Source organism: Rhinatrema bivittatum, chromosome 1 (assembly GCF_901001135.1).
Source record: "Rhinatrema bivittatum chromosome 1, aRhiBiv1.1, whole genome shotgun sequence".
NCBI classification, from domain to species: Eukaryota; Metazoa; Chordata; class Amphibia; order Gymnophiona; family Rhinatrematidae; genus Rhinatrema; species Rhinatrema bivittatum.
Window position 1 is genome coordinate 292698281 of NC_042615.1, and position 19300 is coordinate 292717580.

At 46.1% G+C, this 19300-nt stretch overlaps 1 protein-coding gene across 2 annotated transcripts in view; it reads right to left on the reverse strand.

The window, feature by feature from the left end:
* Positions 1-1845: 1845 nt before the first annotated feature.
* Positions 1846-19300, reverse strand: part of ARSJ (arylsulfatase family member J) — a 161855-nt gene continuing 144400 nt past the window's right edge. For both annotated transcript variants that reach the window (XM_029596445.1, XM_029596438.1), the window contains one exon: positions 1846-5567. In XM_029596445.1, coding sequence (XP_029452305.1) covers positions 4181-5567 — 1387 coding nt within the window. In that variant the 3' untranslated portion in view covers positions 1846-4180. The remainder of the gene's footprint in view (positions 5568-19300) is intronic.

Here is a 19300-nt window from a genome sequence, read left to right on the forward strand (position 1 = left end):
TGGTAGGGGCTAAAGGCCACTGGTACCATTTTGGTTAGTGGCAGTCGACAGCCCAGAAGCGGCAGGTCGCTCCCGGGCCCCCCCGCTGGACCACCAAGTGTTTTCGTGAGTCTTGGGTGGGTCAGGAGGGTGGAGGGGTTATTTTATTTAAATGTGGGTGGGTGGCGCAGGGGGTGGGAAAGCAGTGGCATGTGGTCCCCGCCCTTGGAGTCGGGGCTGCGACTGGGGACTGGGCGGGGCAGGGGAGTGTTGGCGCAACTGAGGGGGGGGGGAGGGGCGGCACAAGGCAGAAGGTGCCCCTTGCACCAGCCCTGCATAAACCAACAAAATCATATCCAAAGAAGTCCTTGTCAGTGAACCTTCAAGCCCACACAGGTCCCATCAACATGGCCTGCACAAAAATTGTATTTCACAGTTTTTAAACAGAGCATGAAATTAATGAGTATAGTTTTCAAATGGACTTCTGCAAGTACAACAGAGAAGGCCTTTTACAAAACTGCCCACTTGATATGTGGGTCACCTTATGCACATATGTTATGACTGTGTCTAAGATTACCCAAACTAACTGGAAGAGTTCCTAGGGCAGGATAGGGGAGGAGTTTAGACTTACAAGCATATGTTTGGATTTTAAAAAGCATGCAGGTACATTTTCCCGAAAAAACTTTGTGCACACTGTAGGAGGCGTAAGCGTTTGCGAGTAGATTTAGTGGGATAATTTTGCACTTTGAAAACTGGGGTAACTTATGCATGCATTTGCTGACTAATTTATGCACAATGTTAGCAAATTACTTCCTAAGGGGTAGATTTTAAAAGAAGCGGGCACGGCCTACATGTGCGCCCGATTTTATAACATGCGCAAGCAGGCGCGCGCATGTTATAAAATCAGGGGTCAGCATGCGCAAGGGGGTGCACAATCGTGTACCTTGCGCGCCGAGCCGCGCTGCCTTCCCCCGTTCCCCCTCCCAGTCTGCTCCAAAATTGGAGCGTCCTGGAAGGGAACTTCCTTTCCCCCTAACCTGACCTTTCCACCCCTTACCTTAACCTTTTCCCCCCCCCCAGCCCTTTGTCTTACCTTTTGCAACTGCCTCCGGGCTGGCACAAGTTGCGCATGCTGGCAGGCTGCTGGCACACAATCCTCCGATACAGTGGCAATGGCCCCCCCCTGCCCCCGGACCGCCCCTTTTGTAAAGCCCCTGGACTTACGTGCGTCCCGGGGCTTTACGTGCGTCGCCGGGCCTTTTTAAAATAGGCCCGGGGGCGTAACCTTTTTAAAATCCGGCCCTAAATGCGCATGGCGCTCAATTCATAAAACATATTGGGAAGATTTTAAAAGGTGCGCGCGGGAGTAGATTTGTTCGCGCAACCCAGCGCGAACAAATCTACTCTCGATTTTATAACATGCGCACGCTGCCGCGCGCATGTTATAAAATACAGGGTCGGCACGCGCAAGGCTGCGCAAAATCGGAAGCCTGCGTGCGCCGAGCCGCGCAGCCATCCTCCGTTCCCTCTGAGGCCGCTCCGAAATCGGAGCGGCCCCGGAGGGAACTTTCCTTCTGCCCCCCCACCTCCCCTCCCTTCCCCTATCTAACCCATCCCCCAGCCCTAACTAATTCCCTCCCCTACCTTTATTTTACAAGTTACGCCTGCCCGAGGCAGGCGTAACTTGTGGGCGCCAGCCACCTGCGGGCGCACCATGTTCCGGTCCGGGGGCTGGTCCGGAGGCCACGGCCATGCCCCGGTACGCCCCTGGGCCGTAACCACGCCCACGGCCCTGCCCCCGGAACGCCCCCATGGCGCGGCGGCCGAGACACACCCCCGACACCCCCCCCAGGAAAGCCCCGGGACTTGCGCGCGCTGCCGAGCCTATTCAAGATAGGCTCAGCGCGTGCATGGGGTGGAAGGGGCAGCTTTTCGGGGATTACGCGCGTATCTTACGCGTGTAACCCTTTGAAAATCTGCCCCGTTGTGATGAGAAAACAACAATAATTTTCACGTTGGTCAAATAAAGTGGTATCGCAAACTCAAAGAATCCTTTTTTTTTCCCCATGTCCATTATAGCTACTAGAACAGGGCTTCCCAAACCTGCCCGGAGGGTGGGGGGGGGATGACCCCTCAGCCAGTCGGGTTTTCAGGATATCCATAATCAATATTCATGAGATAAATTTGCATATCATGGAGACTCAGTATATGCAAATTTCTCTCCTGTACTCTCTTCACTTATCTTTTTAGCCCTTCTATTATGTATGGAATGTTGTTCCTTCTTCCTTCCTGCAGTGGCACAGAAAATGTTGACAGCTTAAATGTCAAAGACTTTAGTCGGGGGTATGGAGAGGGGGTGGAGGTGCATGTTCCAGAGGGGGGCAGATGGCACAATGTGAGCTGCTGTCTCAAGAAGGCTGCTGCATGCGCTTCCCCACACACCCTATCTCCACCTTCTATCCATCCACGTGCATGCATCAAAGCACCTCAACCTCAGTTCTGCTTTTTTTTTTCTTTTCAGATGAACAAGTGTGGGATCCCTTTCAGCTCGCAGCCTGGGGCAGCCACCCTGCTTGCCAACCCCTGAGGCCTCCCCTGCATAAGTGGCTAGTGAATGAGAGTATGGTGGGTGAGTTTTTGTGCATGGGTTTGCACACTGTCTCCTATGAAGGATATATGTTTATGATCCAGATACATACTGTTTTGGATTAGGTGATTTGTGATTTGCACTTTGATTCTAGGGATAGCTGGTATAGGATAAAAAAAACAAAACGTGCAATACCGACAAAGATTTGAATCGACCCCAGATTTCTAGTGCATAGAAACTTGAACTTGTGCTGTACGATATTCTAAGTGACTACCAGGGAAAGTAATCGCCTTGATGCATTCAAAATCACTTCAGAAAATGTACAATAAAATGGTATACCTGAAAACTTTTACCTATGCATTTTAGCAATGCCTAAGGTAATCTTAAATTCCCGCTGTTACAGTACTGAACAAATATTCCTATAAAGGTAGAGAATATGAAAAAAAATAAAAGAGGTATTGTTTGTCTAGCTATGACTATGTAAAGGTCCCCGTAGGAATGAAAGAACTAGGCTGGGAGCTCTGCCCTAGAGATTCCTCCTTTCCTTCTTTGCAGCAGGAGTGGCGTGTTTATTTTGAATGAAGGTGTTTTCTTAATATCACTTTCATTTAGGGTGGAAAACTGAAAGGTTAGGACTGTGTGCCTGTGCTTGCCTGCAAAGAAAGGGAGGCAACATGCAAGCGGTTATTCCATGTGGGTGGTTGTGCACAAAATAAGATTGATTCTGCCGGAAAGGAGAATGTAGCCTGACATGTAACCTCCCCCCCCCCCCCCCCTGTTATTTCCATATACACTTTGCTTCATAAGACAAAATCTAACAAAAAGCAGCATCCCCCCCCCATTGCTGGCTGCCCAATTTTCTGGCTTAATGTTCTCTTCTATACATCAGCAAAAAAAAAAAAAAAAGTAACATCAACATGATGCATATAGTGATGCCCACTTCTGTCTTATAGTTCTGTCTGTTTTTGGGACCTTTTTTTTATTATTTCCTCACTCATTTTTTGACAGCATCTGAGAGCATTTTACAATGCACTTTCTGAAGAATACAGACTAGCAGGAGCAGAGAGTTCACAGTGTGCTGTATCTTTTAAAAGAGAGTGCTGGGTAAAGGCTGGGGGGGGGGGGAGGATGGAGTCAGCTGAGCTATTGCCATCACCTAATAGAACTCAGCTGTCGGTCATGTGACTTGTGCAGTGAGAGATGGTTCTTTTCAGATCACTGTTACCATATGTCCTTCAGAGACTCAAGCAAGCTTAAAGCCAGACATCTCTCTGTTGGTACTACATGAGAACAAAACAAGGAGACTTGTACCACAAATCTACCGATCTGAAGCCTGGGTAAGAATCATGGAAGGGCAGATACCTTGCACTAGTGGTATTCACTCACAGCCCTCAAGTGCCTCCAACAGGTTCTGTTTTCAGGATATCCCTAAGGAATATGCATGAGATTGATTTACATGCAATGGAGGCAATGTGCATTCAAATCTCTCTCTTGCATATTCATTAGGAATATCCAGAAAAAAAGATCTATTAGTGGCATCAAGGGCTGGGAGTGAATGCACTGTCTTACCCCAAAGACATCAAATCTGACAGTGTCTGTTTATATGCCAGCAAGCTATGACTGGCAGTCTGAGGACTGTCCTTTTTTCCTATTTGTTTTCTTCTTTGTCTTAGTTTTCTTTGGCTTTTGCTCCTTATTACTTGTATTTGGTTTCTTTCTGTTATCCCCTTCCTTATACCATGGACCCCAGACTCCTCCATTGAGCTGAGGGTTACTCCTGGGGTCTTTAGGAGGGTATCGAACAGGGACTGCCGTTTTGTTGAACTGTGAAAGCCTTCTCAGGAGCTGCTTCACAACATCTGGATACTTGCTGGAAAGATCTATCCTTTCATAAGGGTCAGCTGTTATGTTAAAAAGCCATACAGTTTTGCCACCTGTCCATGAAATACGTTCATTATGCCAACGATTGGGACCCACATTGCTAAAACTTTGAGGTGGGACCCATTCACTGTATCCTGGATTTCCAGTCAGCAATTTCCAATGGTTCACCCTGATTGCTGACTGAATTGCAGTGTTCCATATCCCAAAGCCTGCTGCCCAAGAACCATTTCTAGCTTTGATGTAAATTGGGTCAATGTTGTGCAAAATATCCACTCTTGGGGAACGTTTCCCTTCACTTATCGTTTCCCATACGTCATATCCATCCAACTGAGTGCTCTCATCAATCTGCCCTTCAGCCAATGTGACTAAAGTAGGGAACCAGTCTGTGATGTGTACAAGCTCTCTACACACAGACCCTTGATTTTTCAAAAGGGGGCTGTGGACAAATCCAACAGCACGGATCCCTCCTTCCCAGTATGTCCCTTTGCTCCCTCGGAGGGGCCAGTTGCTGCCTCCAGCCATTGGTTGTCCGCCATTATCTGATGAATAAATGATGATACTGTTATCATAATAACCGTATGTCTTCAAAGCAAGAGTCACGTTGTTGATAGCCTCATCTAAGCATGACAGCATGGCAGCATATCGTCGCCTGTTTATGTTGGTAATTGATCTGAAATTTTCAAAGTATTTACCTGGTGCTTGCAGGGGGGAATGAACAGCTTGGTAAGCAATGTATAAAAATATTGGTTTTCTGGGATTATGAGCAGCTAAAATAGCTTGCACTCTTTGTGTGTACATTTGTGTTGAGTATATACCATTATCATGGTTCCATGCCGCATTGTCATTCTCATACAAGTCATACCCACATACACCAGGACTATCGCACTTGTAATGTGTGTAATAATCTCCACTACCCAAGAGGGAGCCGAAAAAGGTATCAAATCCTCTCTGTGTGGGCATGCATTCTTTTCGGTAGAAACCCAAGTGCCATTTGCCAACCATATGTGTAGAATAGCCAACCTCTTTCAGTTTCTGAGGTAATGTTGCATTATCCAGAGGTAAACAGTTGGGCTGGGAAGGTCTTATGATGGAGTGCTGAAGACCTGTGTGTATCTGATACCTGAGGAAGAAATCAAACAAAAATGTATGTTAGAGGGAACAGCACATACTCACATATATATAAACACACACAACACACAAATATACATACATACTGGCCTGCTTGCAGTAAAACGTAGACTTGCAGAAAATAAAAGTGAAAAATATAAACAGTCTGAAGCAATACCATGCAAATTGTTTAAATATGTTGGAATTTTTATTTTCTAAATGATTTAGGCCTAGATTTACCAATGTTGCAGGGCTCCTAGAATCACGCGCTAATGGGGGGCAGGCTTGCGAAAGCCGGCAGTGATCGCACTCAATAGCGCCATAATAAAAGGTGGTGCTATTGGGCGCGAAATGGGCAGCAAAAAGGGTTCTTACCTTTTCGCTGTCCGTGATGTCCTTGCGGCGTCCGCCCCGACTCCTCCTCTTCCGGGGCAGACGCCGCCCCGACTCTGCCCCCTTTTTTGCTATCGCACATGAAAAGGGACTTTTTGCATGTGAAACGTCCCTTTTCACGTGCGCTAGTTTTAGTAAATAACCCCTATGTCTTTAAAAGTTATTTTTTATTTAATTAATCATCTTTTAATGAAAGTGGATTAAAAAGCAGAGTTCTCTTTCTCTTGCAAGTTTGTGCACTATGCTTTTCTTATCAGAAAACACTTTAAAATTATACAAAATTCCTTAATGCATGTTATTGTTAGAAATAGACCCTCAGTATGAGTTTTATTGAAACAGTTTGATATCCATGTTTCTTGTGGATAAAAGGAAAAGATAATAAATAATATCCAGACATAAGCCTCTGGCATCAATTATTTTATAACCTACATAAAGCTTAATTTGATCTGGCATCAAGGAAAGTTGAAATAAAAATACTACTTCACAAACCTACTCCCACATCTGTTTCTCCCTTTGCTATGGTTGGAGGATAAATACCAATCTATGGAATGGTCTCAGTATTATATTAGCACTAATCATTCCTCTCCCTTAAAAGAAGAAATGTGGACTTTATAGAGCATGCAAAGATGAATAATGACAAAAATATATAAGAAGCATTCTCATAAATCGCAATGTGTCAGCAGTTGCAATTTTTTAAATATAATTTCAAGATTTTGTATAGTGAGATGTTGCTTAACCTTGCTTGCTCTTGTTACTTGGACTGCAGTCAATTTACTGGTAGACTGATTAAGATGGTTTGCCACTGACAGGTCCTGAAGAAGTCCAAGAGACCATAAAAATGCAGTTAATCCCCTTTTATAGTGCTTAATGGTATCGAGTCAGACATCTAAGGATTTTGCTCTGGACAGCAGAATTCCCCCCCTCTGGAGTCTGAATTAGAGTTCACATTCACAATAGTATTGCACATTGTTCAGCCTATCCATACGTGCTGTTGCAGCAGAGTGGCAGCAGCTGAGAAAGCTCGTTCAGGCAGAGCTGATTCTGCCGATAAACATCAAGACAACTGTAGCAAGCAGTTACTACCTCCTCCTCCTTCCTCCCCGATTAGAGCCTCATGTTTTGTTTTGTTTTTTTTGTGAAAACAATGATTAATGAAACAAGCAAGAATCAAGCAAACAATGATAACCCCAAAACTTGTTAACAATACTAGACAATATGGTAATAGGGGGAGCCACCATCAAAAGCAGCATTAACTCAGAATGTCAATCCCCCCAACATTACCCTCTTCCTCCTCCCCATCTAAGAATCAGGAAAGACGAAGTGGTTGGTCCACGTAAAAAGGGTCTTCGGAGATGGCAGGGATGTAGAGTTCCTTATACACCCCTCAGTACCACCTCTCCAAACAAAACCAGCTTGGACCACCTCTCTATGAGTCAAACCCCTAAACCCTCCCCCCCCTCCCCCAAAGTCCCGGTCCAAATCAGCTGATCGAGCAGTCTCTCAAGGTCCTGGAAATTCCTTAGCACTCGACTACATGGTTTAGAGTCACTGTTACATCTGTAAGTAACGACATCCCTGCTATCTCTAGTCATTAAGTATCAGACTCCTTACTCAATGCGGCAAAGCTTGTAAATAGGCACCCCAAGTTTGCAGAAAAGATTGACGATGTTTTTGCGAGAATCTGGAGGTGAGATTATCCATTTGCATCATATGTTAAATGCTAAATCTTTGTTACATTGTATACTTAGTTCCAAACAGTTTTTGTTAAATGTAAAATAGTACGACCCTCGTCATACTATTCCAATTGTTGATATGTGAACCGATGTGATGTATGCCAACGAATGTCGGTATATAAAAGCAAATAAATAAATAAAATAAAAATGATGAAGGTGAAGATGCCAAGTCCAATAGGATGGAGCTGCGGGTTCCTTCCAGTTGAGCAAAATGACCTTCTTCCCCACCAACCAGGCCTTCTTAACAAAACAACGAGGACCCATCCCCTGAAATAGTGTCTGGGGAATACAATCAAATAATATTAAATGTGCAGACATCGGTATATGTACCTTTAATAGATGCTGTAAAACCCCCACAATCTTCCCCCAAAACATTTGAATCAGAGGGCAAGCCCAAAATACGTGTGATAAGGACCCCACAGTAAGCTGGCAACGGGGACATGAGTCATCTGGTCGCAGTTTAGCTTGAAACGCAAGCTGTGGGGATATAAAAGCTCTCTGTAAGAATTTATATTGCATTTCCCGATAATACATGTTACCAGTGGTTTTAGCCACATTCCGCATACAAGCGGAAAATACAGCAGGGGGAACCAAGAAGACTCCATCCCTATCCCAGCGCTCTATGGATGTAGTATATGTCTCCCTCGGTCGACCCTGAAGAAGCCCCTTATAACATCTGGATAAAGAAGGAGTGAGTGGACTGTCAAACATGAAAAAAGACATCTAATGCGTGAAAAAAGGAAGGCTGCCGCATGTCTGAAGCTAACGACTGGAAGTAGTGCCGAATTTGCAAGTAACCAAAAACCTGTTTCGCTTGTAGCCCATACAGGTCCTGCAACGTATCAAAGGGTAAAAGGTGGCCCATCGAATCTAACAAATGTCCCAAGTATGTTATGCCCTTCTGCTCCCAATTATGAAAGCTGGCTGAAGAAGCGCCTGGCGCAAACTCCGGGTTACTCCGAATCAATAGAACAGAGCTTTCCAAAGTGTGTGTCGCGACACTTTAGTGTGTCGCCTGCAGTGTGCCGGTGTGTCGCGCAAGCCCGGTGCACGTGACACACCGGCAAGTGGGAGCCAATGCGGCTGCCAGTGGACCTCATCCCACTGGCGGCTTAGTACTGAAGAATCGCTGTGCTGCGTGCCGGCAGGAAGATCGGCAAGGCCGTAGTGGAGCTCACGTCACCACGGCCAGAAGAAAAAGGTGATGTCTAAACGTGCAGGTGCTCCTTCTCCTTCCTGCCCATGCGGCCCCGGAAGAAAAATATTGAAGGAGCTGCACGGGCAGGAAGGGGGAGGAGCGTTGGCCACGTGCAGAAGAGGAGCAGCGTTGTTGCTGCCAGCTAAGAAGAGGAGGAGGAGGCCCGGTAGCAGGGTCCCTACCGCGGATCGGCCGGAGAAGAGCAGGGCCGCCGCTGCTGCGGATCGGCCCGAGAAGAGCAGGGCGGCCGCTGCAGAGCCCATCCTGCAGCGACCCGTGAAGAGGAGGCCCAGAGGTAAGAGAGAAGCTGAGGGCCCGTAGAGTGCATGTTTGCGATGAGTTGAGAGATTGTTTGCGTGTATGAGATGAGTTGAGAGATTGTGTGTGGGAATGAGGACCTGAATGTTTGCAGAGACAGCATGTGAGAGCCTGTGTGTGTGTGAGAGACAGCATGTGACAGTGAGAGCCCGTGCTTGAGCAAGACAGCATGTGGGAGTGAGAGAGAGCCTGTGTGTGTGAGTCTGACAGCATGTGCAAGAGAGAGACTGTGTATGAATGATTGTATGAGAGAGAGCATGTGACAGTGAGAGACTGTATGAATGATTGTATGAGAGAGAGCATGTGACAGTGAGAGCCTGTGTGTGTGTGTGTGTGAGAGAGAGAGAGAAAGCATGTGAGAATGAGAACCTGACTGTATGTTTGAGGGAAGAAGATAGATGGAGAGAAAAGAAATAGAAAAAAAGACAATATGAAAGGAATTGGCAAAAAAATAACAAAGGGGGGGTGGAACAAAAAAGCCTGGGACCAACCGATTAGAAAACTAAGATCAGACAGCAAAGGTAAAAAAAAAAATAATAATAAATTACTTTTTACTGATTGGCACATGTAATCTTTGGTAATGTGCAAGAGTAGCACATTCTCTATGCGGATCTCACAATGTACGAGATCAACTTGGAGGAAGTGGAAACCCACGGGGCCTGCACAGAGGAGGCAGCAGAATGGGCTTCAGTGCCAATAGCAGCAATCAGCGCCACCCCAGTAGCCATGTGGCATCAGTGACAGTGGCAGCAGAGGAATGAGAGAGGCTCCGAGGTTGCTGGCAAAAAAAAGAGAGGGGGTCTGCCTTTAGTGTGCATGTGTATGAATGGGAGTCTGCCTGGGGGTGTATGTGTGTGAATGCATGGGTGCCTGCCTGAGGGTGTGTCTGTGTATGAGAATGTATGGGTGTCTTCCTGGGGTTTGTATGTGTGAGAAGAGGTGCCTGCCTGTGTGTGGTGTATGGGTGTGTGTGTGAGAATGAATTGGTGCCTGCCTAGGGGTCTGTGTGTGTGTGAGAATGAATTGGTGCCTGCCTGGGGGTCTGTGTGAGAATGAATGTGTGCATCCCTGGGGGATGGTGAGGGAGTGGTATGAAAATGAATGGGAGCCTACCTGGGGGTCAGTTTCAGTGTGTGAGAATGACTGGGAGCTTGCCTGGGTGTGTGTGTTTGTATGAGAATGATTGGGAACTTGCCTGGGTATGTGTGTGTGTATGTGAGGGAGCCAGAGAGAGTGAGAGCATGAGTGTGTATGAGAAAATCCAGGGGAGTAAGAGTTTGTGTGGGGGGTGTGTGTGGAGGGGAAGAGAGTGTCTTAGAGCCTGAGAGCGTGTCAGTGTTTGTGAGAGCGAGAGGTTATGGTGGATATAAGAGCATGAATGTGTATGTATGTGACAGTGTATGTGTGAGAGAGAATGGACATGTGAGTATGTGTGTGAGAGAGAGAGGATAACCTCCTAATCCTTGACAATATCAGGGTGATTGGAAATCAAGAGCTCCAAAGTATGGACAGCAGGGGCTTTTTAAAATCCTTATTAGTTTTAATTATTGGGTGTTATTTGATAAATGTGCTGTTTTGAAATATTTTATTGGTGTTTGGGAAATTGTAAAAAATGTATATGATTTTAATTAATAGAAATTCTATTTATCAATAGTTTTAAAATATTATTTTATTAGTATGGTTTTACTATTATAACTGATGCTTTATGTTTCTTGATTTTATGTTTTATGAGGAATGGTGGTTCTGTTTTTCCATTGTTAATACAGAGAGTCTGGCTTCTTGGGATTTCCATTTCAGTTTTTGTCTAATTTGTGCTCCTTTATTTTGTAGTCTGTATTTGGTGAGGGTCTGTCTCTGCTCTGTGTGTGTGACCATGATGAGAGATTCTGCTAGCATAGGGATCTATAGCAATCTGGTTTGTTTTGTTTCCTCAGTAGGTGGTATTTTGGTATTCTAGGACCCAGTTAATATTTACCCTTGCTTTTTCACAGGTAGGGTTATTGTTGTTTGAGTCCTTGGTGTTATTACTGTTACATTATGATGGGATTGCAGTATAGATTTTGAGTGTCTTTTTTGCGGGGTTTTGTGTTAGTTCACAATGTGCCTGGCAGTGGAAGGTGTTTGTGCTGCTGTTACTGTGAGGTGACACCAGAATTTGAAAATATCTTTTAGTATGATGAGCTGTAAGGGAAACATCCAAGCTCCATTGTTTGGGGGAATTTCAGTGGATGCAGAGAGTTACAGAACTGGAGGTGCAGGATTTATATTGACATTCTGTCCCTTCCTATAAATTCCAGACTTCACTCTCATAGCCATATAGAATTAGTTGAATGAGGCTATCAATAATTTTATAGTGTGAAACTGGCCAGCTTTTTAAAATTACGCAGAAGACCTTTTGGACTTTTTTATTAACATCAAATATTCAAAAGCTGTGTCCATCAAGCTCATATATCTCATTAAAGAGGTAAATTGAATAACACAATAACTTTGTTTTATTATTGTTACTCATAAATTATAACAATAACATTAATCTTGGAATATTATATATTTTTAATATAAATGAAAGGTTTTCACAAGATAGGTTGTGTCGTGAAACATTTTATTATGTATATATTTAAGGAAACATACATAAATTGTCGAAATACATTTCGTTCGTTTAACCTTTAACCTCTGGTTTGCTAGTAGATGAATTACTGTGTCCCGAAATTATGTTTGTCTAAAAAGTGTGTCACCAACATGAAAAGTTTGGAAAGCTCTGCAGTAGAAGGTAGGAGCACACTCTCAGCAATCCCATCATCTTAGTAAGAGATTGCCAAAACTTCCTAATGGGAACAATTAAGGGGCACTGAGTCACCGAGGGAGGTAAAACCTTACTCAGTCCCATTAAAACAAATTTCAGATCCAGTGGGGCCACTAGCGTCTGTTCTGCCAGAATATTTGCATAGAAAGATTTCCCCAAAAGCCACTCACGTGCTAAACGCAAGTTCGCCACTACCCCATACCGAAATAGATCTGGAACCCCCATTCCTCCATTTTCCCACTTCAATTTTAACCAGGAAAGCGGGATTTGTGCCTTCTTCCCCCACCAAAAAAAACCACACATCAATTGATCCAACTTTCCCAGATCACGGCGCTTAAGCGAGAGGGGAAAATTCTGCAACACATAAAGCCACTTGGGTAAAAGTGCCATCTTAAACAGGTTGATGCAGCCCCCAATAGAAACAGGTATACCCCGCCAGAGACTTAATTTGTCCTGAGTAGTTTTAAGCAACCCTGTTATGTTTAGGTCATAAATGGCTGCCAGTTCCAATGATAAGTAAATCCCCAGATAATTAATAGAAGCTCTGGCCCATCTCAAGGGGAATGGCCCACCCCATTGCTCCTTTAGTTCTGCTGGAAATGCCAAGGCCTCCGACTTATCCCAATTAATCCTCAAACCTGAACAAGTACCATATTCGTGAAAAAGCTCCAGGAGGGCTGGCAAGGAGTGACGGGAGTTAGTAAGAAAAACCAAGATATCATCCGCAAAAGCGGCGTATTTGAAGACCTCCCTTTGATCCTGACAATGAAATTGTATTCCCCTAATGGCTGGAGTGTCCTGAATGGCCAGAAGCATAGGTTCTAATGTCAATAAAAATAATAGGGGGGACAAAAGGCAGCCCTGACGGGTACCCTGTAACGCCGGAAAAGGGTCAGAATATTGCCCATTGACCAAGATAGCTGCCACCGGGTTGTTATATAGATAGCCTGATAAAAGAAGCCCCCGAATCCCACTGAGCTCAGAAGCTGGAACATATAGCTCCACTCTACTCTATCAAAGGCTTTTTCAGCATCCAGACTAGCGATAAGAAAGGTCAGCTTAACTCGAGTACAGAGCTCCATTGCCACTGTAATCCTCCGAATGTTGGAAAAAGCGTAACGCTGTTTAACAAAGCCCACCTGTCCAGGTTTGATCAGCTGGGGCAAAACCCCACTCAGTCTATCGGCTAAGATTTTAGCCAACAATTTATGGTCAACATTCAACAGGGAGATGGGTCTATATGAGGCTGGCAACTGGGGATCTCTCCCCGTCTTGGGGATAAGCGACACATTGGCTACATTCCCATGGACTGGGAAGGCCCCCTGAGTCACCATAGCGTTGAACACTAACGGGAGGAGCCAAGTCAAAGGATCGCTGAGGCACTTATAGAACTCCGCACTGTAGCCATCAGGGCCAGGGGCTTTCAACTTGTGCATGTTATGAATGGCAAGCCGAACCTCCTCCTCAGAAATGGGTTCATTTAAACATCTACTTTGGCCAATAGTAATGGATGGGAGGTGTATACGTTCGCAAAAATCATCCCACTTCGTAGGACTCCATCCCTCAGTTTGATATAGATTAGAAAAATATGAGTGAAATTCTGCCAAGATGGCAGAGGTATCGTTGACTACCTTCCCACCGGGTGTTTTAAGGGCCGAAATATATCGGGACCCCTTAGCTGACTTAATCAAGTTGGCCAACAATTTCCCCAATTTGTTACCATACCTGTAAAGCTTGTGTTGATAATACAGCAAGCTTTTCTTGGCCCGCTGATGTAAAAGGGAATTAATCGCCATTTGTAGGGTAAGATAGGACTCTCGATTAACCTGGGAGTGCGAACTCAGTAGAGCTGTTTTGGCCTTCTGTAGTTGCCGGGTGAGGCTCAGCAACCGGCTGTCCAGCGTTTTCCTTCTGTGTGCCGAGTAAGAGATGATATCACCTCTCAGGACCACCTTGGCCGTGTTCCAAAACAGAACGGAGTCATCTCTATGTTGTGCATTAAGTGTTGCAAAATCCGCCCAAAGTGCCCACAGGAACTTCTGAAAAGAAAGATCCTCCGCCAAGTAATAAGGATATCGCCAATGAAAACTGAAGGCACAATAGGGAGCAATGCCAGATCCAGCCAGATAGGGGCATGATCGGAAAGCACAATATCCCCAATTCAGACGTCAGAGACCTTAGAGAAGAAATGCGTGCTCACCAAGAAATAGTCAATCCGAGAATGTGTCGCATGCGCTCGAGAGAGATGAGTAAAGTCTCTTTCAAAGGGATGCAGTGTATGCCAGGAATCTACAAGATGTAAAGCCCCTTCCAATAACCCAATCCCCTTACCAAAAACCCCAGCTCTCTGAGCAGAAGAGGACCTATCCTATTCTGGATCCCGGGTCTCATTGAAATCGCCCCCTACTACCACCAATTGATCAATATATGGCAATAATAATTTATGTATGGTCTGAAAGAATGAGGTCAGCGGAGAGTTCGGAGCATAAATATTGCATAGTATCAAAAGCACCTTATTGAACTCAGCCATCAATATTATATAGCGACTCTGCAGGTCCTTAATTTCCATGTGGATCTCTAGGGGGAGGTTCTTGCGGATTAATATCGCCATCCCTGCCAATTTAGTGCTGGCGAACGCTAAATGCTATATCTGTCACATTTTGTTTTAATGCCTGTAGGATCTTGAACCGTTTAACCGGGGAATTTATGCCGCAGATATTCCATGACAGCAGTCTAGTTCCCCGACTAGCCATACACTTCGGCCAAGTTATCTATATCACCAACACATGTCCATTCATGGAAAGGAGGGGCCATCCCAGCATTGACCCCCCCCCCCCCTCACATCTCGTGACTCCAACCACTCTCATTATACCAACCATGGTAAAAAAAAGGACCTGGACCGCAACTCTGCCCCCCCACCCCCTCCTCCGCACCCACCCCCTCCCCCTCCCTACCACTCCCCCCCCCCCCAGATCTGCTACCCAACCGCCCCCATCCCCTTCCCCTTCCCTTCCAGACCCCAAATACATTTAATCCCAACTTGGAGATCACTAAAACACTTATGGCCTCCCCCCACCCTGTCCAACCCCATCTCTTCCCATGAGCTAATCAGGGAGCATCACAGCCCGCCTACACAATGAAAGGCATTAAGAAAATGAAACCAAAGGGAACTGCACATAATGAAACAACCCCACCATGCCTTTGTAAATGCTGAGAGAGAAACAACAACATACATTACTGCCCATCCATATATCTTAATGAACTGTTTTTATACAATTAGGTTAAGCTATAAACCAGCCAACCTGCTAACAGGCAGATTAGCTGAACAATGTATACAGATCTTGAGAAAAAGCCACTGGGGCCCAGGCAAGACAGTCAGACCCGCCTCGGTTATATCAGGATCTCAGGCCACCCGGCTTCAGTAACCTCTCACCAGAGGTCGCGTCTCACCGATACGAGACGGAACCGACCGCCGCATAAATCAGCCACGACCTCAGTTCACGGTCCTCCCCACGGGCTCATCGGTGCCTGGGTGAGCGTTGCGATGTATTCACGGAGGCCCCTCGCATCGGAGAACCAGTGGGTGCCGCCGGGTGTGGAGACCCTGACTTTCGCTGGGTACACTGTCACGGCGCGTTGACCCAAGTTGTGCAGTTGAGCACAGAACGGGATGAGAGCATGTCGCTGCACGGACAGAGCATTGGAGAAATCCTGAAAAATTAAAATCTTCTGACCATCGTATTTAAGAGCTGTCCCACGACGTACGGCTTGCAAGATTTCAGCTTTGTGTGCAAAGTTCAGAATTTTTGCTATGGTCACCTGCAGCTTCTCCTGGTGTGCTCGCCGCTGTCCGAGGCGATGGGCGCACTCAATACGCAATGGCCCACAGTCGGTGGATATGGATAGCTCCCGAGTTAGCCAGGATTCAAGGATTTTAGGCAGGTCACGCTCCTCTAATGACTCCAGCAAGCCAATGAAGCGCAGATTGGAGCGCCGGGACCTGTTCTCCAGGTCCTCCAGGTGCGCTACTGCGGCCTGAAGCACCGCCATATCCGACTTCGTGGCCTGGAGGCCATCTTCAGCATCTGAGACATGCTGTTCCAGCTCAGAGAATCGCGCGTCATAACCGGCTATGGAGGAGGTAAGATCCGTGATTTGATGAGATAGCTTTTTAAATTCGGGCTCTAGAGCCTCTACTACCGCTGCTCGTACATCCACCCAATTTGCCGGAACCTGAGACTCTACGGCCCCGATGTCCTCATCCGATACTGTGTCGGCAGGCCTCAACCGCTCTCTAATTATTTCTTTCTCCTTCCTTGCCGTTCTGGTCAACATTTTCAGCTGCTCCCTTTTATGCAAGATATTGGCTGCTCAATAGTGCTTACAGAGCCCTATCCAGCCCAAAATGCGTTGATGGATGGGGTTGGATGGGTAGTCCGAAGACCAGCGAGGGCAAACTACATCTGCTCCCCTTCACAGCGTCACGTGATCTCCCAGAGCCTCATGTTTAACAATCGGATCCTGGCCTCCTTTCCACAGCTGGAAGAAACCTGCTTCCTGTGCAACCTCTAATAGTTACAAAACATATTGGTTTATGTGGCACGATTTTAAATGCTTTCTAACTTACTTTTGCTAGCTCACTTGACCTTCTCTGGTTTGTACCTCCCTAATTTAAGACTGGGGATTAATGTAACTGATGTAGTTAATCCATTGGGAGTTCCACCACAGAATTTGGCCTAGTGGTTGGGGCCAAGCAGTGTACGTTTGTGGAATGCATTATCTTGCCACAGCAATCCTAGTGGAGGTTGCTGCAGTGATGGTTTCCTGCCCGCATAGGAGCAGGTGACCCCTAAGTTCAGCCTGGCAGTTTGTTTTGGAGGTTGAGTGATAAGGGGCTGATTGTGTAGTTCCCCTTTTATTATTCAGTGTTGGCTCAAAGCCTTTGCTGAGCAGTTTAGAAAGTGAGAAACCCACATTTTCTGACCCACGCCCACTAGTTAGGAAGTAGATCTCAGTGTTTTAAAATTTGGGAGGAAGCTTCTGGGTCTCATCCCTCCTGCTCAAGAGAATTATTGCACATGAAAAGTTGCAGTTAGAGTTCTAATTTGCTAAGACAAAAATCCCATGTGTCCAAACTTTTGCAGTACGCTTGAGGTTTCTGCAAGTCAATAATATTAATGGGACCACCGATTTTAAGCAAATAAAGAAAGGAAAGCAAATTCTTCCTCCCCCTCTTCATTTTATTTTTGTTTAACCTTTTATGCACTTGGATTGGAAGTAAAATAGTTCTACATGGAGGTTAACTGGAACTCTTGAGCACACCATATCCGCAAGACGGAAGGTGCTCGTGATGATTAGGGCAGTAGTATTACTTTGCAAGAAATGGCAAATCAGTAATGGTATGGAGGCTCCTTGTGTTACAGCTAAAAAAACAACCTAGTAATTAGGATGTAAAAAAAAAAAATCACTGGAGCCTTATCTTTCCCTTCAATGATTGTAACTAATAGGTTTCTTCTTTCTTTAATCCCTATATTAAAGTGATATTATTTCAAATTTATAAAGAAACAGCCTGCTGTCCAGCAAACGCTATAGATCACAGAGAATATGCCCTTACTGCTTTGGCTTACTAATTGATTTGCACAAAGGCTGTAAAATACTGTCAGGTCATGGATTAAGTTTCTTTCAGTAAAAAAAAACAACTGGGATCTTGAAGGACAAACTAAACAGAGCAGGTAACAGACATTTTGAGGATAATTTTCAAAAGCATTTCCTTTACCCGAGGAAATTGCCTGATATAAAACTACCTGCCCAATATGTGGATAAACTTATGTACATACATATAGCCTATATGCCAGCGGTTCTCAACCTATGGGTCGCGACCCCGGCGGGGGTCGAACGCCCAAAACACAGGGGTCGCCTTGTGTCGCGCGCTCCCGGTCTCTCCCGCTGCCGTTGCCGCCGGGCTGTCAGCACGTTCAAGCCCAGCGGGAACGGCAGCGGCGCTAGAAGAAGCTGTGCACCCGTGGCTGGGCCTTTTCTTCTTCTTGCGCCTGCCCCCCCCCCCCCTCCCGTGACCCGGAACAGGAAGTGAATCGCGGTGCGCGGGAAGGAGAGAGAGCCGCGCCGCGCAGCGCGAAAAAGTAGCAGCAGCGGCTGCAGCATCGGTCCTCGAGCAATAGAAGCAGCCGGTAATGGAGAAAGGAGACAGCAGCATGAGCCTCCCGCGGCCGATGGGATTCTTCTTTCTTGGCCAGCGGAGGCTGCTGCAGCTCCCATTTGCGCTCGGGGGGGGGGGGGGGGGAGGAAGTGAGTGAGAGAAAGAGAGAGAAGCAGCCAGCCAGCCTGTGTGATTGACTGGTCAGAGAGCTGATGTGTGTGTGTATGTGAGAGACAATGAAAGTGATTGCTCAGGGAGATGACTGATGTGTATGTGAGAGTGTGAGACATTAGTCAGGGAGGTGACTGATGTGTGTGTGTGAGAGAGAGAAAAAAGCATGGAAGTGAGAAGTCTGGGTATGTGAGAAAGCATGGGCGTAAGAAGCCTGGTGTTGTGGGGGTGAAAGAAAGCATGGGAGTGAGAAACCTGGGTGAGTGTGCATGTATGAGAGAGAGAGACTGCTTGGTAAGGTGATGGTGCGTGTGAGAGAAAAAGACTGGTGTGTGTGTGTGAATATGAGAGAATGTGATTCAGGGAATGAGAAGCCTGTGCACGTGGAGAGAACAAGCATGGGAGTGAGAGACTGGTGAGTGAGTGAGTGAGTGAGTGAGTGTGTGTGTGTGTGTGAGAGAGAGAGAGACAGAGAAAGTGATTATGAGAGTGAGAAGCCCATATATGTAAGTAGAACACGGGAGTGGGAAGCCTGTGTGTGTGTGTGTGTATGGCATGAGAGAAACTGTTCAGGAAGGTGACTGGTGTGTGTGTGTGTGTGAGAAAGTGATTATGAGAGTGAGAAGCCCGTATATGTAAGTAGAACACGGGAGTGGGAAGCCTGTGTGTGTATGGCATGAGAGAAACTGTTCAGGAAGGTGACTGGTGTGTGTGTGCCAAAGACTGTTTGGGAGATGATTGGTGTGTGAGAGACAGAAAACTGGTCATGGGGGCATGACTGGTATGGTGTGTGTGTGTGAGAGACATGGGCACTAAGGAAGAGGACCATAAGTATAGAGCTTAGCTTCTACTGCTGCTTCTGGTGAGTGCCACGGCCTGCAGGGAAGGGGAGTAGGAGAGCTGCTGGAGGGGGTAAGTAAAGGTGGCTTTTTAAGTTTATTTTTCTTGACTGCCATTTTAATTGTGTGATGTCTGC